A 25,359-nucleotide genomic window follows, 5' to 3' on the forward strand; every position below is an offset into this window, starting at 1 on the left:
GAGCGGAAAAGAGATGCACTTCATTTCATTGGCTTTTAGGATCAGAGTTGATTTTTAAGTATTTGTTTCGTGAATGTGAAAGTCACTGGCAAGGCCAGCATTTACCGCCCATCTCTAAATGCCTTTGAGAATGTTATGATGTAGAATAACTACAGTCTATGTGCTATAGATACATGCACAGTACCGTTAGGGATGGAGTTCCAGGATTTTGACCTGCAAGGTTGATATCTTTTGAAATCAGGATGGTATGCTTCTTGGTGACTTTGTAAGGGGTGTTCCCTTGAGGCTGCTTTCTTTTAGAAATTCGGGGTTTGAAAGCTGCTCCGAAGAAGCCTTGGAGAATCGTTGCAATGGATCATGGAGATGACACTGTGATCATTGTATCTTTTTCTCGTGGGGATCACTGGCAAGACCAGAATTTGTTGCCCATCCCTAATTGCCCTTGAACTGCTTACTAGACCATTTCAGAGAGCAGTCAATTGTATGCTGGTTAAGGAGGGATTGAATGTTTACAGTGATGGATGGAGGTGACTGTTGGCAGAGGGGTGGGGTGGGATGAGGGACACCAAGCGGATTGCCTTGTCCTAGATGATGTTGGAGTTGACCTGAGAAAGTCAGAGGTTTACCATCATATTCCTGACTTGTGCCTTGCAGGCAGTGGAAAATCTCTAGGGAGTCAGGTGGTGAATCAGTCATTACAGAATATCCATCCTCTGACATACCTTGATGGCCACTGAATTTATATCACTGGTTCAGTTAAATTTCTGGTCAATGACAACCCTCAGGGTGGTGGGGACAATGAATGCAGTGATTTTAATGCAGAAAAATATCAAGGGGTGTGGTTAGATTCTCTCTTGTTGAAGACGATCATTTCCTGGCACATGTGCGGTGAATGTTCTCTCCAATGTATTAGCTCACTATTCTCAATTTTCAAAGAAAACAATTACAAGGGGAGAAAGAGAGAAATGTAAAAATTTCAAGTCATACTTAGATTAAAGAAATGCAATGAAGTGCAATGCAATAAGGGACTAAATCACTGTCAGTTTAACTTAGTTGATAGCATTCTTGACAGATTTGGCATCAAACTGCCCTCAATACTAGAATACAATATAATCTGGCACTTAAATTTAGTACTGAAAGACAGCTGTTGTTTCAAATGCCATCGTTTGGATGAGATACGAAACCAAGATATGAAACTTGCTTCCTTGACCAATGTCACCAAAAGCAGATTATATGGTCAATGCATTGTCCACAAACAAGAGTGGATAAATGTGAACATTGATTTGCATAGATAATTTATAACAGAGGCTACAATTAATTTATAAAATATTTGTCATAAACTACTTTGGGTGTCAAACACACTATGAAATTGCATAGAAACAGTCAAGAAGCATTAGGAAAGTCATCCACCATGTGCCATGAACTGAAAAACAGCAGTGAAATTTTCATTAAGGGCTAAACAATCCCATTCTGTTACAAGGAGAGATGGTCAGGACTAATAAACAGGTAATCAAACAATTAATCTCAGAAAGTCACATGAATTTTTAATTCGATTTGATTTGATTTATTGGCACATGTACCGAGATACAGTGAAAAGTATTGGTTTGCATGTTGTCCAGACAAATTGTACCAGACAAATAAGTACATCAGGGTCACAGAACAGAATAGAATGCAGAATTTAGTGTTACAGCTACAGAGATGGTGCAGAGCAAGATCAATTCTAATATATGAGAGGTCCATTCATAAGTCTAATAACAGCAGGGAAGAAGCTGATCTTGAATGTGTTCATATGTATTTTCAAACTTATCTATCTTCTGTCCAACAGAAGACAGTGGAAGAGAGTATAACTGTGGTAGGAGGGGTCTCTGATTATGTTGGCTGCTTTCCAGAGGCACTGGGAAGTACAGACGGAGTCAACGGAAGGAAGGCTGATTTTTGTGATGGACTGGCCGGTGTTCACTACTCTTCATAATTTCTTGCAGTCTTGGGCAGAGCAGTTGCCATACCAAACTCTGAAGCATCTGGATAGGATGCTTTCCATGGTGCATCTATAAAAATTGGCGAGAGTCCTTGTAGACATGCTGAATTTCCTTAGCCTTCTCAGGAAGCAGAGACATTGTTGAGCTCTCTTGACTGTAGCATTGACGTGGATAGACCAGGACAGATTGTTGTTGATACTTACTCCTAGAACTTGAAGCTCTCAGCCATTTCCACCTCAGCACCATTGATAACGACAGGGACGTGTCCTCCACTCCACTTCCTGAAATCAATGACCAGCTCCTTCGTTGTGCCTACATTGTGGGAGAGATTGTCATCTTTACACCATGCCATTAAGCTGTCTCATTCCTGTACGCCGTCTCATCATTGTTTGAGATCCGACCTATTAGGTGATGTCACTGGCAAATTTGTAAATGAAGATAGAGCTAAGTTTGGCCACACAGTCGTGAGTGTATAAGGAGTATAGTAAGGTGCTGAGTACGCAGCCTTGCAGGATTCCAGTGTTGATGATTATCATGGAGGAGGTGTTGTTGCCTAACCTTATTGAATGCAATCTGCAGGTCAGGAAGTCAAGGATCCAGTTGTAGAGGGGGCAGCAAAGTCTAGATCTCGGAGTTTGGAGATGAGTTTAGTTGGAATTATGGTATTGAAGGCAGAGCTAAAGTCAATAAATAGGAGTCTGATGTAGGTGTCATTGTTATCCAGATGTTCTGGAAATAAGCATAGGGCCAGGGAGATGGCACCTGCCATAGACCTATTGTGATAGTAGGCGAATTATCATGGATCAAGACAATCTGGGAGGTTGGAGTTGTGTGCAATTACTAACCTCTCAAAGCACATCATAGTGATGGATATCAGAGCCACCGGGCAGTAGTCATTAAGGCATATTGCCTGATTTTTCTTTGGCACTGGGATGAAAGTGGCCTTCTTGAAGCAGATGGGAACATCACAGCGAAGTAAGACGTTAAATATCTCTGAAAATACTCCCACCAGGAGGTCCACGCAGGATCTGAGTGCACAGCCGGGGACTCCATCCGGGCCAGTCGCTTTCCGTAGGCTCGCTTTCAAGACGACCAATCTGACATCTGCGAGGTGACCGTGGGTACAGGTGCACGCAAGGCAGGTGACATCATTTCACTGACCTTTTGTTAAACAGGGGCAAAGAATGCATTGAGCTCATGAGGGAGGGCTGCATTGTTGCCAGTGATTCTACTTGACTTTGTTTCGTAGCACGTTATATCGTGTAAGCCTCGCCACAGTCAAAATGTTCATGTTATTAGTCTGGGACTCCAGTTCAGTGTGATATTGTCTCTTGGCATCCCTAATGGCTTTGTGAAGATTATAATTAAGACATAATTTGAGATGGGGGCAGATCCTTGCAGATAGTTCTACAAATAAGTAGCCCGACCAATATTCTGACCGCACTGAAACTGCTGCTAAATTAATTTGTGCTTCTGTCCCCAAACGGCAGACAACTAACTTACTGCATTTGTTATCATGGTAAAATAAAATTTAATTAAAGTGTTGAGAGTTCCATACCCCTATCAATCCAGTACTTCCTGACCTACACTGGCTTCTGGTCAAGCAACATCTTGATTTTAAAGTTCATTTTCTTCTCATGTTTTCAAATCCCTTCACGGGGTTGACCCTATATGGTTATTTTCCTCCAACCCCAAACTCCTGAGATATCTCACCTTTTCTAATTCTTGCCTCTTGCGCATCCAAAATTGGTGGTCATGCCTTCTGTTATCCAGACCCCAAGCTTTGCAATTCCCTCAGTATCGCTTTCCACCTCACCACTCTCCTTTACAAAAAAACTTAAAATCTTCATTTTTGTTTAATGCTTTTGCCATCAGACCTAATATATCTTACATGACTGGCATTAAACTTTATTTCATAATGATCCTGCAAAACTCTTGACATTTTGTGGTGTGAAGGTACTATATAAAGATAAGCTCCTGAGAAAAACTTGCACATATTTTCAAGAAAGCAGTGCTGGGAATTTTATGGGCTTTCTCTTCATAGGTCACTTATCCCCCAAATTTCCAGTACATCATACAAGACCATTTCTACTGATGTTTGTTACTGATTTGGAGAAAACCCCAACTATGTTTCTGCCATAGGATTCCATATTTCTAATAGTCATTTGTAGGCTTCCATATGCTGTTTGGCAGGTTAAATTAAGTTGAAACTTTATATTAAAATTGGCATAGTACTGCTTATCTAAATTAAGATTTTTCATCAAGAATGAAAGAAAATTCAAGTTTACAATGACAGTATTTTCGGGTGAAACTCTGGTCTGAGATTTGAGCTTGTAATCTAGGCTGATAATTGACTTCAGTCCTGTTAGAGGTTCTGTCCTCTGAATTAGGGAGATCCCATTTACCAGTTCAGCGCATATATAAAAAAAAAATCCACAGCATTAACAGGTCAGGGTGGTTCTTGCCATGTATCCCTCAGTCAAGGTTTTGTTATTCATTCCTATGTTGTAGAAAGGGCAGATATGTCCTCTCCCTAATTGCCCTTAAGATAGAATATATAAAAAGAATTCCAGTATTAGCTATAAATCAGAAGATGGAAGGGAGGAACTGAGCAAAACGACTATTTAATAAATAAGTGGCTAGAATTTGAAAGCTCTCTGGTAAGTACATATGCCTGATAACTATTTGGAACACATTTGGTGGATTTGGGCATTAGTACAAGATAGTTACTATTAATAGAACAGAAGTCCAAACAGCTTTTTCGAGAAAGTAGAAACAACTACTTAACAAGGCTGCAGTTATCGAGTACAAAGGTGGAAGGAGAGAACACGATGACAAGAAAGTGGAAGAAAACTATATTGATGAAATAAATTGCAAGATACAAAGTTACTGGTCCACACAACTGTGTTGAAAAGACAATAAAATCTTCACCCTAATGGTCAGCAAATCTTATTTGAATGAATCTACCCATTGTACAGGCAAAATCTTGAATAAAAGTTTAAAGATTTAATTTATTTTAAAAGAGAGATACTGGATAGCTCCTACTGCAACATTACAAACTTTGTGACAAATCAGCAAAGACTCAACAAGGATTTCAAATCAGTTTATTTAAAGGGATTCAGTCATTTTCATGCAGTTAGAAGTTTCATTTTTGATTTAGAAAAAGCTTAATTTAAATCATGACTTCATTGGAGTACTTGCAGATGTAAACATCACAGGTGAGCTTGTTACCTGAGGTATTTTATTTATCAAATAAAACAAAGAATTAGAGATGCTGGCAATCCGGAAATAAAAACAAATTGCTGTAGAAATTCAGCAGGTCCGGCAGTTCTGTGGAGAGAAAGCCAAGTTAACATTTCCAGTTCAGTGACCCTTCTGCCATTCTGAAGAAGGCTCACTGGACTGGAAGTTAACTTTGCTTTCTCTCCACAGATGCTGCCAGGCTGGCTGAGTTTCTCTAGCAATTTTGTCTTTCTCGAAATTTACCAGATAGTTTTTAAATCCCAGCCATTTATTGTAGCTTGATAGATCCTGTGCTCAAACAAACTAAAAGGGTTTTCTCCCTGTTTAGGCTAATTCATAATAGTGGAGATGTCCTACACAGACATACAGGTTTTGGCACACGATTACTACCCAAAAACATACAATATTAAAATGAAATATCTGCCTTAATATTTTTTATTACATTGTGTCTTATTGGGATAATAGATGAGGTCATCACATTTTTTAAATTCACTCATGGGACATGGGCGTCACTGGCTGGCCAGCATTTACTGCCCACTCCTAGTCACCGTTGAGAAGCAGGTGACAAGCTGCTTTCTTGAACCACTGCAGTACACATGAGACTTTGCAGCAATTGATAGAACTGAGTGGCCTACTAAGAGGCAGTTCAGAGTCAATGATACATTGCTGTGGATGTAGAGTCACATGTAGGCCAGAACAGATGAGGATGGCAGATTTCCTTCCCTGAAGGACATTAGTGAGCCAAGTGGGTTTTTGTGACAATCAATGGTTTCATGGTCATCAGTAGATTCTTAATCTCACATTTTTAAAAAAATTGAATCAAATTCCACCATCTGCTGTGGCGGGATTCAAATCCCAGTTCCCAGAACATTAGCTGAGTTTCTACATTAATAGTCTAACGAGAATACCACCAAGCCATCCCTTCCCTTTTAGGTAAAGTCACTATAGTTTTACCACACCATAGTCCTGTTGTCTCCAAGTGTCGACTGGTGGTGATTTAACCTGAGGTTCAGGAGAGATACTATGCCTCAGGCAAGGAGGGAGGTTGAGAAGATGAATCCTTCATGGTAACCTCAGCCAGTTCAGGGATTGAACCCACGCTGTTCGCATCACTCTGTATTACAAACCAGTCGTCCAGCCAACTGAACTAACTGTCCCCTATAGCCAATGCAAGTGTCCATTTTAAAATCCTGCCAATAATGTTTGCTTTGATCGCCCACACATTGCCTACACAGAAGCCATGTAATGTTCTGGGAAACAAAATAAAAACCAATCCAACAGGCTAATTAAAGAGGGAACAAAATCTGGAAAATTATGTAAGGGAACAGGCTAGGTTGAAAACAAATCTTTTTCATAACCCCAGAAGGTGGAAAAGTATGTATAAACAACAAATATGGAACAGGAGTGTGAGAAACAAGCACATAAAACATTTTTGAATGAAAACAAAAAAAAAAGAAAACAAAAAAAAAAAGAAAACACAGCCAAAACAAAGGGTATGACAAAGAACTATGGTTATATGCTAGACATGGTGAAATTGGTACCCAATGAAGATTTTAAAAATCAGGCTAGCTGAAACTCAAATACAAAATCAAGGCATGAACAAACAAGATCAGAATTCACAGAAATACACCTGCAAATAGAAGTTCAAAAAAGAATGACATTGAGAATTTTACCCCTTAAAGCATCCAAGCTACTGCCATGACTTGCTGGAAAGCAACCTTTGTTTTAAGCATCATAGAATTGGCCTGGAACCAGCCAAAGAATATGGAGATACAAAAACAAAGTTGCTGGAGAAGCTCAGCAGGTCTGGCAGAATCTGTGAAGTTAACGTTTCGGGTCCGGTGACTCTTCCTCAGAACCTGAGACGTCACCAGACCCCAAACATTAATTGTTTTTTCCTTCACAGATGCTGCCAGACCTGCTGAGCTACTCCAGCAACTTTGTTTTTGTTCCTGATTTACAGCATCTGCAGTTCTTTCGGTTTTTAAAGAATATGGAGATGGTCAGTAATGTCATGTGCATACAGTTCATCAGGATTCCTCCGGTCATTCCTTCTGTTTTACATTCTGTGCACGAAAAATTAATTCAAACAGGCAGGTTAGGAATGTTTAGAGCTTTTAGTTCAATTCTGAATAAAAATAATTAATCTGGAATCCATTAATGGATTTCTAAGGCAGCTATAATTTTCAGCCTCTGTCACAAACTCCACATCATTGCTCCCACATCTATGCCTCTCCAAGCCACTGCCCAAGGCTGAACTAGAATGCTTGCTACTCTGGTATCCCAATAAACCTCAGACTCAGCTTCCAACTCCAAATTCTACAATCCTAAAACACTAGCTACTGCCATCCCTGCAAGATTACCTACTTCTATACCTACCTCAACCCCTCTACCACTGAAACTTCAACAATGTTTTTGTCACTTTCAGACCAAAAGATTACAATCTTCTATGAGTCAGTCTCTCATCAGCCACAGTTCACCAAATGTTCTACTATCTGTAACTTATTACTCACCAAGTCCCATTTACCTGCCAAGTGCTGACCTCCAATGGTTTACATTGTCCCAGCATCACAAATTTAAAATTCTCATTCTCAGGCTTAAATTTCTTCATAATGCATCCCTTCGTAACTAACTTTGCCATGCTCCAAAGTCTTGTATTCCTATGACTCAAACCGCTAATACCAGCCTCCATATTCACCATTCGCCAGTGTGACTTTAGATGCATATCCTCCATGTCCTTGAATCTTCTCCCTAAACCCCTGTACATTGCCATCTCTCTCTTATAGCCTCATACAGTCATGGAGATTTACAGCAAGGAAACAGACCCTTTGGTCCACTTGTCCATGTGACCAGATAGCCTAAAAAATCTAGTCTCATTTGCCACCATTTGGTCCATATCCCCCTAAATCCTTCCTATTCATAAACACATCCAGATGCCTTTTAAATGCTGTAATTGTACCAGCCTCCACCACTTCCTCTGGCAGCTCATTTCATACACGCACCACCCTCTGCGTGAAAAAGTTGCTCCTTAGGTCTCTTTTATATCTTTCCCCTCTCACCTTAAACCTATGCCCTCCAGTTTTGGACTCCCCCACCCTGAGGAAAAGACCTTGTCTATTTACTCTATCCATGCCCCTCATGACTTTGTAAACCTCTATAAGGTCACCCCTCAGCCTCCGATGCTCCGGGGAAAATAGCTCCAACCTATTCAGCCTCTCCCTACAGCTAAACCCTCCAAACCTGGCAACATCCTTGTAAATCTTTTCTGAGCTCTTTCAAGTTTCTCAACATCCTTCCGATAGCAGGGAGACCAGAAGTGCATGCAGTATTCCAATAGTGGCCTAACCAATGTCCTGTACAGCCACAACATGACCTCCCAACTCCTATACTCAATGCAGTGTCCTATATAGGCAAGCATACCAAATGCCTTCTTGCCTCTCCTATCTACCTGCGACTCCAACTTTAAGGAACTATGAACGTACTCTCCAAGGTCTCTTTGTTCAGCCACACTCCCCAGGACCTTACCATTAGGTGTATAAGTCCTGCCCTGATTTGCCTTTCCAAAATGCAGTACCTCACATTTATCTAAATTAAACTCCATCTGCCACTCCTTGGCCCATTGGCCCATCTGATGAAGATTGCATTCTACTCTGACGTAACCTTCTTCACTGTCCACCACACCTCCAATTTTGGTGCTATCTGCAAACTTACTAACCAAAGCTCCTATGTTCACCAAATCTTTATTTAAATGATGAAAAGCAGTGGATCCAGGACCTATCCTTGTGGCACACAGCTGGTCACAGGCCTCAAGTCTGAAAAGCAACCCTCCATCACCACCCTCTGTCTCCTACCTTCAAGCCAGTTCTGTATCCAAATAGCTGTTTCTCCCGCTATTCCGTGTGATCTAACCTTGTTGAACAGTCTACCACGAGGAACCTTGTCAAACGCCTTACTGAATTCCATATAGATCAGGTCCACCACAATGCCCTCATCAATCCTCTTTGATAATTTTTCAAAAAACTCAATCAAATTAGTGAGACACAATTCCCCACACACAAAGCCACGTTGACTATTCCTAATCAGTCCTTGCCTTTCCAAATATATAAAAGTTCTGTCCTTCAGGGTGCCCTCCAACAACTTGCCCACCACAGATGTCAGGCTCACTGGTCTATAGTTCCCTGGCTTTTCCTACCATCTTTCTTAAATAGTGGCACCATGTTAGCCAAGCTCCAGGTGTTCCAGCACCTCACCCGTGACTATCAATGATACAAATATCTCAGCAAGGGGCCCAACAATCACTTCCCTAGCTTCCTAGAGTTCTAGGATACACCTGATCAGGTCCCAGGGATTTATCCACCTTGATGCATTTTAAGACATCCAGCACCAACTCCTCTTTAATATGGACATTTTTCAAGACGTCATTATTTATTTCCCACATTCTCAACCTGCGTATCCTTCCCCACAGTAAACACTGATGCAAAATACTAGTTTAGTATCTCCCCATCTCCTGTGGTTCCACACATTGGTGGCCTTGTTGATCTTTAAGGAGCCTGATTCGCTCCCTAGTTACTCTTTTGTCCTTAATGTATTTGTAGAATCTCTTTAGATTCTCCTTAACCCTATTTGCCAAAGCTACCTCATGTCCCATTTTTGCCCTCCTGATTTCTTTCTTAAGTACACTCCTACTGCCTTTATACTCTTGTACGGATTCACTCGAAATTTACCTGACATAAGCTTCCTTCTTATTCTCGACCAAAACCTCAATTTCTCTAGTCATTCAGCATTTCCTACACCATAACAGGAACATACTGTCTCTGAACTCACGTTATCTCATTTTTGAAGGCTTCCCATTTTCTGGCTGTCCCTTTACCTAGAGTCATAGAGTCCTACAGCATGGAGACAGGCCCCTTCGGCCCAAATGGGTCCATGCCGACCAAAAATGTCCAGCTATGCTAACCCCATTTCCCTGCACTTGGCCCATATCCTTCTAAAACTTTCCTGTCCACGTATTCATCCAAATGCCTTTTATATGTTGTTAATGTACTCGTCTCAACGACTTCCACTGACAGCTCATTCCATATGCGTACCACTCTGTGTAAAAAAGCTGTCCCCCGGGATACCATTTATTCTTTCCCCTCTTACCTTAAAATGATGCCATCCTAGTCCTCGACTCCCCAACCCTGGGAAAAAGACTGAGTGCATGCATCCTCTCCACACCTCTCATGATGTTATACACTTCTATAAGATTCTCCCCCCACCCCGCCTTCAGTCTCCCATGCCCTTAAAAAAAAAAGTTCGAGCTTGGCCAACCTCTCCCCATAACTCAGTCCCCCGAGTCCTGTCAACATCCTAGTAAGTTTCTTATGCACTCTTTCCAGTTTAATAACATCCTTCCTATAGCAATTTTTATTCCTATAGCTTTTCTCCTTTAAGATTTCCCTTTGACTACATCTTTGGCCAAGCTTTCGGTCACCCTGCCTATAATGTAATCTTTGATGCAGCACAAACTTTAAACTTTTACATTTCCCGTGCAAGTTGCTCTTGTTGCATATCTGCTATTAGATACAGCTAATTGAAATTCCTGTTCTCCAGCTTATAACCAAAAGCATTGGCAGCACAGAGTCAGGTAATTACAGATCCCCATGATATTTACAAACACCACAGAAGATTAAGCAGGTACGCTCAAGTTATGTCAGTTGCAATGGCTAATTAGGCTGGAAAAAAATAGTTCCTTGGGGACTATGTTAGCTCAAAGGAAGCGAGTCAGTTTGAATCTCTGAATATTAACTGTTTGCTGCAGAATCAAGAAGCATGCATCTGACTTTGATTAAAAGTATCTAGAAGCTTTAAGAACACATAACATTTTTAATTAGTTTGTGCAAAAACACAAATTCTTCAGTCAAAACTGACTGGATTTGATAACAGATATTGGAACCTAAGTTCTAAATTTCTGATCTTTTTTTTGAAAAGTTATGATTTTACCCCCACTAAATATGCCAAATGACAATTGTTTTGTACAATAGGAAGAACGATAACATAGGACACTGCTACATTTCCAGAAGCATTTTTGTTTAAAATGTAGTCATAGACTATGAAAAGCTACTTAAACTAATGTAACTAGAAGAGAGGTTAGGCTTCAGTTATACAGGGCACTGGTGAGACCGCATCTACAGTTATCATACACAGTACTGGCTACCTTATTCAAGGAAGGATATAGCTGCATTGGAGACAGTTCAGAGACGGTTTACCAGACTAATACCTTAAATGGTCAGGTTTTCTTATGTGGAAAGATTGGATTAGGCATGTATACACTGGAGTTAAGAGTAAGAAATGACTGGATTGAAACACAAAAGATCCTGAGGTGTCTTGACAGGGTATGCGTGGAGAGGATGTTTCCTCTTGTGAGAGAATGTAGAACCAGGACATCATCACTTAAAAATCAGAGGCCTCCCATTTAAAACAGAAATTAAGCAAAATTTTCCTCGGAGGGTCAAGTATTTCCTGAAAAGGTGGTGGAAACAGGGTTCTTCAATATTTTTAACACAGAAGGAGATTCTTGTTAAACAAGTTATCGGGATAAGTGAGAATGTGGGTTTGAGGTTACAAGCAGACCAGTAGGATCTTACTGAATGGCAGAATAGGCTTGAGGGGCTGAATGGCTTTCCCCTGTTCCTAATTCATCTGCTTATATATAATCTGTAATACATAACAAATACTTTTGGGAAATATTGGGAGTGGAAGAGAAAGAGGGGGCTGGTGGGGAAGTAGTGACTGTGAATTAATTTGCTTACATTTCAGATTACATAAAAGCATATGCATAATTAGAAGTATCTTTACTTAACCATGTATTGAACCAAATTGCTTATTACAACACTGGTAAGGAGTGCACAGATTAACACTAAGTACAAGTTGCCAGTTGACAGGGAAAATTTCCAAGATAGTTTAGAACATGCTCTGTTAAAAAGCACACGGTAGAGTTACTAATCAATCATTAATTAATTTGCATTTTAAGAGTACATTCTATACACAAGTGCACTCAAAACATAAACTGCCATGATTTTGTTTTATAAGAAAATTGCATTGCAAGTCTATAATGCAATAGCACATGAAAACGTGGCTGACATGGACAATTTTCTCAGATAGGAGGTGCTGAATTGAGAATACAGAGCTGAGTACAACCTCATGTTGCTGTGGGAACATTGGACTGGCTACTGGAAGCAGTATGGGTCTTCAAAGTGATCTTTCATTTAAAGTTTCAGGTTGTTAACATTGCCGCTCTTAATTGCCAAATGTGAAGCTCTTGTAAAACACAATTATAAAGAACAACTTCATGTTGATATACATGAATGCTTTTAAAACTCAAAAGAAGCTTAAACAAAAGATTGATACGAGAAAACCATTAATGCTGATATTAGAAATGAGAGGATAATCAAATAAAGTCATGCAAAGACAGAAAACACAATTAAGAATTATTTCTAATGGCTGTTCATTTTGTTGTATTTTTCAAAGGAATATTGTCATTACACCACACAACTGACAGAAAACTGGTGACTACATCAGTATAGTCATCTCGTGTGATAACAAGCACACTGAAGATCTTAACAGTACCAAGCTCTGCAACAACAAAAACTAACACCACTACTTAACCAAGGAGAAAGAACACTATCTTCCTTCTCCCATAATAGAAGTACACATTTTGTGGCTCCCTAATTCTAGACATGTCAGATTTTAATTTCAGAACATTTGCCAAGCCACTTTTTCATTGTACCTTTCGGCAAAAACAAATGGCACTAATCTCTGGTAGACTGTACAATGACAAAATTGCATTTGTTTACATTCATACCTTTGAAAAGGGAAACAATATGATATGGTCACTGAAGTTCCATATGTGTACACAAAGTGCAAATGTTCAGTGATTTACACACAAAAGTGATTTGTACAGCATAAAGTTAGCACATGATCCAACTCACTGAAATAAATATGTGAAACAAACCATATTGTCTTGCTAGCTGACAGCAGTCAAATAACAAGATCAGGTGTATCCCAGAAGTTTGTGGGAAGCTAGGAAAGTGATTGCTGAGCCCCTTGTTGAGGTGCCAGAAGTCTGGAGGTTGGCTAATGCGGTGCCATAATTTAAGAAAAGAGGCAGGGCAAAGCCGGGGAACGATAGACCAGTGAGCCTCACGTCAGTGGTGGATAAGTTGTTGGAAGGGACTCTGAGGGACAGGATTTACATGTATTTGGAAAGGCAAGGACTGATTAGGGATAGTCAACATAAGTTTGTGCTTGGGAGATTGTGTCTCACAAATTTGATTGCGTATTAAAGAGGTGACAAAGGATACTGATGAAGACAGAGCGGTGGACGCTGTCTGCATGGACTTCAGCAAGCATTTGACAAGGTTCCACATGGTAGACTGGTTAGCAAGGTGAGATCACCTGGAATCCAGAGAGGGCTAGCCATTTGGATACAAAATTGGCTTGAAGGTAGGAGACTGAGTGGCGGCAGAGGGTTGCTTTTCGGACTGGAGGCTTGTGACCAGTGGTTTGCCACAAGGATCAGTGTTGGGTCCACTGCTTTTTGTCATTGAAATAAATGATTTGGATGTGAATAAAGGAGGAATAGTTAGTAAGTCTGTAGATGACACCAAAATTGGTGGTGCAGTGGACAGTGAAGAAAGTTATCTCAGACTACAATGGGACCTTGATCAAATGGACCAATGGGCCAAGGAGTGGCAGGTGAAGTTTAATTTAGATAAATAGGAGGTGCTGCATTTTGGTAAGGCAAATCAGGGCAGGACTTGTATTTTTAATGGTTAAGGTCCTGGGGAGTGTTGCCAAACAGACCTTCGGGTGCAGGTTCATAGTTCTTGAAAGTGGAGTCACAGATAGACAGGGTGGTGAAGAAGGCAGTTGGTATGCTTGCCTTTATTGGTCAGCGCATTGAGTATAGGAATTGGGAGGTCATGTTGAGGCTGTACAAGACATGGAATAGGCCACTTTTAGGATACTGCATTCAATTCTGGTCTTCCTGCAACAGAAAAGATGTTGTGAAACTTGGAAGGGCTCAGAAAAGATTTCCAAAGATGTTGCCAGAGTTGGCGGGTTTGAGCTATAGAGAGAGACTGATTAGGCTGAGGATTTTTTCCCCTGAAGTGTCAGAAGCTAAGGGGTGACCTTATAGAGGTTTATAAAATCATGAGGGGCATGGATAGGGTGAATAGCCAAGGTCTTTTTCCCAGGGTAGAGGAGACTAAAACTGGAGAACATAGGGTTAAGATGAGAGGGGAAAGATTTAAACAGGGCCTAAGTGGCAACCTTTTCATACAGAGGGTGCTGCATGTATGGAATGGGCTGCCAGAGGAGGTGGTGGAGGCTGGTACAACTACAACATTTAAAAGGCGCCTGGATGCGTATATGAATAGGGAGAGTTTAGAGGGATATGGGCCAAACGCTGACAAATGGGACTAGATTAATTTAGGATATCTGGTCATCCTGGATAAGTTGGACCAAAGAGTCTGTTTCTGTGCTGTACATCTCTATGACTCTAAATACTCAAATATCCATGATGAAACAAGTAATCTTTTCACATTACCACAAGTGTAATTGCAGACAACTGTTATATAAACAGCATTTCGTTGAAAGCAATAGACAAATACCAACAAGTGTTATTCCTAAAGTTGCAGTTGCCTGTATGTCTTTACCATCTGTAGCTTTTAGTGGAATTTTTAATCACATACTTGAATTATTGAGCATTTTATAAGATTCAAACCCAAGACCAAAGGCCCTTAAACAGCTAGATAGCACTAATACACACCACACAAAATAAAAGAAAATTGTCAGACAAAAAAGACATTCATCTCGTTTACGTTGTCATCCCAGTGGATAATAGACAATAATAGAAATTGATTCCTATAGTCATAACTCTTTCAATTAATCTACAATAGACCTAAACACGAGGCCAAGAAAATCCCAAGTGGTGGAGAACGAAAGTCACTTGCCCTCCCAAGCATGCTACACTCACCACATAACAGGTCTCAAATCTCTCAAAGACTATATCCAAAATTTAATTTTTGAAAATAAATCAACTCACATTTCTAAATATCTCTACTAACTGGTCCTTAGGAAATCTGTTCAACGGATTAACCACTCATTCACCGAAATATTGGCTATATTATACTACAATAACCACATTTAAAATATAATGTGCTTTTTGCTATCCTACTGGTCTGCAGTTAGGGACGCACATTCTTTCAGGTAAATGATAATTCAGATAACCCACTCTGTATTGGTTTAAATGCCATTGTACATTAAACCACAATTATTTAAAATATAATTGATGTACTATCATAAAATAATTACCAAACCTATTAAGCACTCAAGGCTTTAAAAGATGTGGACAATTTTTCACACAGTTATTCACTGGCATTTCAGAACTTAGTGAAAAATATATTCATATGTCCTTGGAAGAGCTATACATAGAATTTCTAGCGTGCAGAAAGAGACCCGTTGAGTCTGTCCCAATCAGACCCAGAACCCCACCCTACCCCCATAACACCATATTTACAATGTCTAATCCACCTGACCTGTACATTATGTGGCAATTTAGCATTGCCAATCCACCTAACCTGCATTACTTTGGACTGTGGAAGGAAACAACAGCACCCATGCAAAGGGAGACAAAACACCCACCCCATCCCTCAGTTTCACGAAAAATTATTGGTGATCCCATGATAGAACCAAACAGACATGCCTCACTATAACGAATGGCGTTCTGAAAGGAATGTTATAATTACGCAAGAAAATTATATACAAGAACTGTTCAGAAGCACATCTAACCAATTTGGATAATCTGTATTTGGATGAATAGTATGAATTTATTTAATCATATAATTCCTCAGTATACTTTACAAACTACACACTTATAAGTCATCACATTATTAATTACTTGGATTTATATAGCATCTTTAACATGGATGATTATTTTACTAGAAATAGTGTGCATGCATATGGGGAAAAGGCAGGAGATTGGCACTAGGTAATAGAACTGGTGCTGGCACGATGGGCCAAATGGCCTCCAGCACCACAGCAATTCTGTGATTCTGTTGTAATACTGGTGCAGTTATAGGACATGGTCTGGTAAACTGAAATATTTCGTTTACGCTCGATCATGAAAAAGCAAGCATGCAAAAAGATTAGCTCAATAACATCACACATTAAGCACATTAATTGCTTTCACAGCACATTCGCAAGCCAGATATGGCACAAATTATAAATATTGCGAATAAACCTGATACAAGTACAAAGGAGATTGTCATGTTATCATGCAAAGCACAAGATCACTGATCATGTAGGAGGAAGTGTTTTTGTGCATTGGGAAGAACGTAATAACCATCTGTAGTGACAATAAAGCTCAGAGTAGTCACCAGTGTTGTCAGCTATCCTCAGCACTAGCACCTTTTGTGTAGCATATTCTGGAAGTGAGTCAAGCAGTTTCACTGCATTATTTAAATCCTTAACAGAAACAGCACTATGCATTAAAAAACAAACACATTCGAAGCACTCTTGAATGCCAATCCAACTACACAAACACAAAAGAGGCAACACATCCAAATGAAAAGAATGCAGACAGGACTATAACGTTCCTCTTGAATTTCATGGCGGTTTTAATTCACTTGCACAAGAACTACATACATCTGACTCACTTATGCCTTCATCAGTGCCATGTTCTTTTTAAAATCTCGACAGTTACAGTTATAATATTCGACATCTATTGAAGTAAATGTTAATGCTATCTTTAAAGCACTTTGTTCATGTCAGTTAAACAATATTTCAATTACTGTTGGTGCTTTTAAAATCACTGTACCTAACATTATAAACATAAGTCCTCACCTTTCTGCCATTTACAGATGACTGTAGTTTCACTTTTCACCACCTGCAAGAATGGCTACTACTATTATCTTAAAAAAAAAAGTGATTCCCAAAAATTTTCCCACAGTCACACTATTTCAAGGCTGTAAAATTGTCAATGACCAGTCAGTGAGAACTGAGAGTCCGAGGTCCTACAAAAGCAGAGGTACAGCTAATATAACTCCATCCAAGTTCCATCGTAGCCATTGTTATCTCAGCGTTTGCAACTGCATTCGTGATCCCAATCTCCATTTTGCCTGGTCTAAAAGATACGTCAGTAAACTGAGTCACTGCAGCTAAGCAAACATCTTTTTCTACCATTTTCCTTTATTTCTAGAAGAATAATAAAATTAAAAACCAAAAGGTTTTTGTTGCTTTAAAATTCTAAACTGTCATTGCAAGTACAGTAAAAATATTCAATGATGTTTCTCAGAATATGTCTCAGAGTACATCAGGAAAAAAAGTTTAGTGCTGAGAGTAAATCTATAAAAAGTTATCAATTTTAACAATGCTAACAGGTAGCATTCCAATTCTGCTTTGGGAAAGGAAGTTCACAGCTAATAATCGATATCACCTAAAAAAATCATACCTGCATAAAATCGAATCAGACAGCCAATTTCAACATCCATTCCCTCCTCCTGCACCCTACTTGGATCTTTGAATCCCAGTTTAAAGAGGTACTCATTTTGTATTTCAAGGGGGTTTTCATGTGGCTCCAGCCTTCTGGTAGTTTCGCCATGAAGTTGAACATAAACCATTGAGGTGAGCAAACCATCAGTCACCTGCATTCCCAAAGTGTCAGGAATTGAAGACTTCAGCCGACCTTCACCAGCAAGGGAATCGCTCCTCAACTCTGATCTGTCCACACTTTCTACCTTGACCACAGTGTCATTTATGGTATCGCTATTTACATTTTCATTATGCGCCTTGGTGCTTTCCAGTGATGGTCTAGCAGCAACATTTTCAAAAGCCATCAATTTGAAAGAATGGTTTGACAATTTCAGTTGATTGGTATTATTTTTCAATGAAGACCTAAGCCTGTAAATTTCAGTATCAGATTTTGGTCCATCTCTGGCAGTGACTGGTGCTAAGTACACCTGTGTGCCACTCGTTGTATTTACTTCTTTTTGTGTGGTGTTCTGATTATCCAGTGACGTCCCTAACCGGGCGAGGGTGGTATTAGCTTTCTCATAACGGACAATATCGATATTTAAGTGTTGGCCAACAGTGGCAGCAGTGCCTAGTGACAATCCCGGTTTTCCGTGAGCAGCCAAGTACGGCTGTGCTTGCTTGTTAGCAGCAATGTCTGACGATCTGATGTTCGATGTCTCGGTTTGTCCCGACGTGACCAAAGAGCCCCGTCCTGGCCTGGCACCGGTGCTCCTTGATGTCCCCGATCTGGCACTGCCAGCGTTGTCCAAAGGGGTCAAGCTGGTCATGCCCACACCATTTGCCTTTGGTATACACCCTGTCCCTGTGCGACCAGGGTGCAGCAACTTGGCGGCGACCTCGGCCGCGGTGGTGTCCAGGGTGCAGATGACAGGTCTCAGGTAGGAGGACATGTGCCTATCGTAGAGATGCAGGCAGCCCCTCTGCACATCGGCTCGGACCCACTCCCGGTCGGCCGCAGTCAGCTTGGTGCCCGGCATCTTCCTACGGTCCAAGCTGCGGCCGGGGCCGGACGAAGAGGTGGCCGAGAGGTTCCTCCTCAGTCTCCTCCTGGACAGCAGCGAGTTGGAGTTGGAGTTGTTGTTCCAGCTACGGTTACCAGGCTTGGGCTGAGGGTGCAAGGTGGCCGCGGCGCTGGAAGGCAGCGGAACTTGCCCCGATCCGCTGCACCCACCTCCCCCTTCCCTGCAGGAATCCAGTCGCTGCACCTCCTCGGCGCTCACCGTACTGCCGCAGCCGTTCACTTTCACGCTTTTACACCTCGAAACAGCCGAGCGCTCTCTCTGGAGATCACGAACCAACGCGGCTTCCATGTTCCCCAAAACAGTTTTGTTGTTGTTTCACGCGCACAATATACACAGACATATAAAAAACACACGAAGGATTATTTTATCAAAAGCCAGTCCGAGACACGTCTCATCTCCTTGAATTCGGGCCTAATGACAGCATTTTGGGAGTGTCACTGGTTTTTTCCCTCCCTCAGTAGATCCAGCTTCCTATCGCCATAAACGAACAGCAGACGCTCGAGCGCCGCCGAACAACACTGAGCGGGAGAAGGCGGGCTCAGCCTCATCAACGATTCAGACCCCGCCCCTACAACCGACTCCACCCCCCTCAACCGACCTCTCCCCATCAACTGACCCCCCGTCCCAATAGCCCCCCCCCCCCCACAACAGAACCCCACCCCCTCGGCCGACCACACCCCCACAACCGATCCCAAACCCTTCAACTGACCCCGCCCCCTCAGCCGACCCCTTGCCCCCTCAACGGACCCCTCCGCACCCTACACTATCGCTTAAACCCAACCTGCCCTCCACTTTAAACCAAAAGCTCCCCTACCAACCATCTGAAACCGAACCCTTCCGTCATCCCATCTACCTTAAACCAACCCCTTCCCCAATTCCCCTCCCCTTATACCGGTCAACGGCTGGTGCCTCATGAATATTCATTTAAGCCACCCGCCCCCTTTTCTCTCATGAATATTCATTCCCACCACCCGCCCCCTTTTCTCTCTTTCACCTTTCTTATCTTTAGGGGATATACATATAAATGTATATTTATATACATTTTTCGAAAAATGGAACATATCTATGGTCAAACAAGACCACAAGTAAAAATCGTCTTTTATTTTATTACGAGGGCGCAGGGCTGGGATTCAAACGCTCTGGAAGGTGGGGTTGGCGGCTGTTGGTGGTGTCCTCTCGCGACCTGGCCGTTGAGGAGACTTTTGCTTCCCCCGCTCTCACCCCCAATTGGGTGGGGGAAACAAACGCAGCGCGAAGAGCACCCCGGGATTTGTAGTCCTTCCCAAAACAAGAATGTCGGTCTCCCTGGGTCGGATGGGGAAGAGTGAACTACAACTCCCGTGAGGTGGTGCGCTCGTCCCGACGCCTGCGCACATGCGACCTCCACCGGCGAAGTGTTCAATGAAAAAACGGTGGGGAGGCGTTTGAAATCGGTCCACGGATATCCGATATTATGTGGTTAATGATATGAGAGCAGGACATTTCTGTTGCAGAACGGGGCAATATGAGGAAATTTCTAAAACCGAAACAGCCTAGCGGATCCGAACCCGTTTGCTTCACAATCTTGTGTCTGCAAAGTTCGCATAACTATTGATTACTCAAAGTACCAACTGCTGGAAATTATGCTCCTCACTACCACTGGGAATACCCTCTTCGGCCTGTCGCGGAATATTAACCGGTTTCGGTAACTTGCATAGGCTGAAGGAAAACTTTGGATAATCCCCGTACGGAGCTCTTTGTGAATCAAACTGCATCGAGAACAACGGCCTTCAATTTTGATGAATATTCTATTCTGGCATTGCACCCGAAAATTTCCTATGGGAAGAAACAGATCTACCAGCTTTCAGATCGAAAGTACTGCATCTGGATCGTATTTCAATGAGCATTTCACCCACTGGCCCGACCAATATTTAAACCTTAGCCAAAATCGCTGACAAGTTTTTCTGAAGAAGGGTCCAGACCCGAAACGTCAGCTTTCCTGCTCATCTGATGCTGCTTGGCCTGCTGTGTTCATCCAGCTCTACACCTTGTTAAATCACAGGACTGCATTTGCTGGAGATCGGAAACAAACAAACCGAAATCACTGGAGAAACTCAGCAGGTCTGGTAGCGTCTGTGGAGAGAAAACAGTGAATGTTTCGAGTCCAGTGTTAAGACGAAGGCTTACTGGACTCAAACGCTAACTCTGTTTTCTCTGCATAGATGCTGCTAGAAGTGATAAATTGCTGGAGAAACTTTCACATTTTAGCGCAGAAAACAGAGCTAACTTGTGTACAAGTTGGCTTCTACAATTTATAAAACAGTGACTAACTGCCCTTCAAAAGCTTGGTTCTGGGCTCAATAAATGTACTACCTGAATACAGGTTTTATTTGGTGACCTAGCCTTGCAGATGTGAATTGGTGGTATTCACAGGTAGTCACGGTGCTCACTTTCTAACGTTCATTTGGATCTATCTACAATTTAAATAGCACAATGATTTGCCATTAAGAAACCTCTCATTCCTCAGAAAATACTGATGTGCTGTGCAGTGCAACATTTAAGCAACACTAATTCTGGAAATTTAATTTTGAGAATGAGCAGCCTTAGCAGCAGTCTAGAAATGGGCATTGTAAAGCAGGAAGTTACATATACAGGGCATTATGGGCAGTTTTCTGGCACTCAGTCATTAACACAGCATTTTGGTCTGGTTGCGGGAGAGGACAAACCAATAAAACAGAGGGTCAATCTTCTGTAAACATTTGGTCCTCAAACCTGCCACGACTCAATTCTTTAGCCACCAAATGCATCCTCCCATAATATAGAAATTTCATAGACCTTGGCATAAGACTATACTTGTCTATAGTCTATATGAAATTAGGGATGTTTCATTTAAATGTATTTATTGTTACTTTGGCTTTGTTTACACTTTCACTGTTATCCTCCAGTTTTTCCCTTTGGACTGAAATGGTCTTTTCTGCAGTCCAAATGACCAGAGAAATCTTACAGAAACATCCTTTGAATTTTTAAAATCTTCGTTGCGTCAGTTAAAAACAGTCAAGAAACACAACAACATCTCTACTTCCTCAGGAGGTTAAGAAGACCTGGCACGTTCACAAGGACTCTTACAAATTTTTATAGATGCACCATAGAAAGCATTCTATCTGGATGCATCACAGCATACGGCAACTGCTCTTTCCAATACTGCACGAAACCACAGAGTCCATCATGCAAACAAGCCTTTCATCCATTGAACAAAAACAAAGTTGCTAAAAGCTCAGCAGGTCTGACTCCATCTACACTTCCTGTTGCCTTGGGAAAGCAACCAACATAATCAAAGACCCCTCCCATCCCAGTTATACTTTCTTCCACCATCTTCCATCGGGCAGAAGATGTAAAAGTACAAACAGATTCAAAAACAGTTTCTTCCCCACAGTTATCAGAATTTTAAATGGAACAGTCAAACCTTAATTCTGATGTCTCTCTCTGCACCTTCTCTGCCGCTGTAAAACTACAATTCTGCACTCTGTTCTGCTACCCTGATGCACTTTATATGGTACAATCTGCCTGTATAGCACACAAAACACATTTTTCACTGCATCTAGGTACATGTGACAACAGTAGATCAAAAAAACTATTTGTGTGTTAAGCAAGCATTCCTTTTAGAAATACACATACTGCATAAAGTATGGTAATGGGCACAATTCTAATTCCATACAGTACAGTGAACAGTAACTCAGTTGCAACTTTCCCGCTGTCTGCTCACAGAGTACAAAATTATAATATGTGTATGATATATTATTTTGTTTAATATAACTCAGCTGCACAGAATAGTAGTGAACTCTGGTCAAAACAGAGTTATTCTACGCATACCTACAAATGCAGATTATACAAACACTTGTCTAAATTTTGGCCTTTTGTGCAATGGCTGTAAACACGTAGCAACGGCTGAACCTTTGCTAGCTGCTGTTTTATGAACTTAAAAAGAAGAAGAAACAGATGAGAATAAGATCTGTTTTAATGCTAATGCAGCACCAAAAGGATTGTTATTATAAAGGAATTATTATGTTATTGATATGTATAGACTCAAACCTGGTAATTTAGTTTTATATCAAGATAAATTGAAAATGCTTGCTCTAACAAATTAAGGCAAATCAGCAATACCAGAGATTTACATGGCACTTTTAAGATTTAAATGCCTTTGCGTGCTTTTCTAAAGTGTAGCCAGAAAGCAGACTTTGAACCAAAGAATACGATAATAGGTGTTACCAACTACTTGGTTAGAGATGGCTGAAGGAACGACTGCCAGTTGTGGGGCAAAAAGTGGGTTAAATACACAAAAGGCCAGAATAAATAGAACAAAGAGTTTGAAGGAACAGTAGTGCAGGAAGGGGTCATAAAAACCAGGCGGGAAAACACACCGGCGCTTCACCGGAGGCTGCACTTATGATGTTACCCAGCAGGGTAATGAAACGTCTGCGGAACAAAACCAGCTCGGTGAGCCGACCAACCACAACACCCACACCCCGAGCTACAAATCTTCTCCAAAACTTTAGGGGTCATAAAGCTAAGTATAGGTGAGACCATGAGCCAATGTAAATCATTTGTAGACTGCTGGATCCACAGATAGAACCACTGAAAGCCACAAACAATGCTGCACATTACCAAGGAATGCCCCTTTAAGTGGTGGCTTAATCACCTGAAACTCAGCAAGTCAGACAATTTCTTGACGCTGAGGATTTGCATTTGCTAAATAAATAAAGCAGACATGATACAAGTTAAGACATGAGAAGCAAAGTTTTCAATGAGGTGACATTTATTAAGGGTGGAAGGTAGAAGGGCAGTTTGGTCAGAATTAAGTTCATTGAGTATGGAGGTAACAAAAGTATGGTTGAGGGTCCAGTGGCCTGTGGACTAAATTAAGGAAGCATATGGACAAAGCACAGAGTTGGATGTAGACAAGATAGATTTGGTTTGAGGTTGGAAGATTAGATGAGGGCTAAATAGGAAGTTGCAAAAGATCTAGTTCAAGTAAAATGGGAATGTTCATTGGCAGCTCATGATGGCTTTCTCCAGGGACATCAGGGATGAGGAATAAATGCTAGTCCAACCAATGATCCCATGAACAAAGAAAAAATGAGTTACAATCAAGGCTGGAGGAGTGTACTGTTTGACTATCAGTCACAGTATAAAAATATTTTTTCCAGTTACACAAGTGACCAATTAAATGTTACCCATTTCAGGTTTTAATCAAGAAAGATCTACCAACCAGGTTTCTTAATAAACATAATTATGAGCTTATTAACAAAACAAAACTCATTCAGTAAAGATGCAATATTTGGTTAACAGTCACAGTAATATAGAAGTATAAATTATTCTCATTTTAAATGTTGCCAAAACAAATACTTCTGGAAAGGAAAAAAAAAGATTTCTCTGCAGAGCTTGGTTTCCCAAAGAAAATAAACACAATAGCCAATGGGTTATTCTTGAAGGCAAAACAATAAAATGGAGAATGTTCCAAAAAGTTTTGCTATGATGTTCTGGCACACATAGATGGGCCAAGGAGTGACAGATGGAGTTTAATTTAGATAAATGTGAGGTGTGGCATCTTGTAAGGCCAATCAGGGCAGGACATATACAGTTAATGGTAAGGTCCTGGGGAGCATTGCCAAACAAAGAGACCTTGGAGTGCAGGTTCATAGTTCCTTGAAAGTGGAGTCGCAGGTAGATAGGATAATGCAGGTGGCGTTAGGTATGCTAACCTTTATTGGTCCGTGCATTGAGTAAAGGAGTTGAGATGTCACGTGCGGCTGTATAGGATAGTGGCTAGCGTTCAATACTGGTCTCCCAACTATAGAAGATATGTTGTGAAACTTGAAAGGGTCCAGAAAAGATTAACAAGGATATTGCTCGATGTGGAGGGTTTCACCTATGGGAGAAGCTGAAGAGGCTGGGGCTATTTTCCCTGGACCGTCGGAGGCGGAGAGGTGATCTTGTGTAAATTTATAAAATTATAAGGGGCATGGATAGGGTAAATAGACAAGGTCTTTTCCCCAGCTTGGGGAGTCCAGAACTAGTGGACATAGGTTTAAGGTGAGGGGGGAAAGATTTAAAAGGGACCTAAGGAGTAACTTTTTCACACAGCGGGTGATGCGTGTATGGAATGAGCTGCCAGAGGAAATGGTGGATGCTGGTACGATTACAACACTTAAAAGGCATCTAGATGGGCACATGAATAGGAATGGTTTAAAGGAATATGGGCCAAATGCGACTAGATTCATTTAAGATATCTGGTCAGCATAGACGAGTTGGTCTGAAGGATCTGTTTCTATGCTGTACATCTCTGCGACTCTAGTCAATTCAGTAATCGCACAAGTCGATCTCGGAAGGCTTGCAAATGCAATATTTTCAGGAAGCATGGCCTTGAGACGTTCTTTCACACACTCTTTCAAAAGAACAAATGGGTTTCATTCTGAACTGATACAGGGTTTACTTTTCAGAAGTGGGAGCGATCACACAGGCAACTTATTCATGGTAAGTTTTCTTCCAACTCAGCTTGT

At 41.1% G+C, this 25,359-nt stretch overlaps 1 protein-coding gene across 1 annotated transcript in view; it reads right to left on the reverse strand.

The window, feature by feature from the left end:
- LOC109921415 (PH domain leucine-rich repeat-containing protein phosphatase 1) overlaps window positions 1-19,325 on the reverse strand; it is a 90,899-nt gene extending 71,574 nt beyond the window's left edge. Inside the window, exon 1 of the mRNA XM_048616212.1 lies at window positions 17,719-19,325. Within this exon, the coding sequence (XP_048472169.1) occupies window positions 17,719-19,111 (1,393 nt within the window). The 5' untranslated portion in view covers window positions 19,112-19,325. The remainder of the gene's footprint in view (window positions 1-17,718) is intronic.
- Window positions 19,326-25,359: the final 6,034 nt, after the last annotated feature.

Source organism: Rhincodon typus, chromosome 2, assembly GCF_021869965.1.
Source record: "Rhincodon typus isolate 14 chromosome 2, sRhiTyp1.1, whole genome shotgun sequence".
NCBI classification, from domain to species: domain Eukaryota; kingdom Metazoa; phylum Chordata; class Chondrichthyes; order Orectolobiformes; family Rhincodontidae; genus Rhincodon; species Rhincodon typus.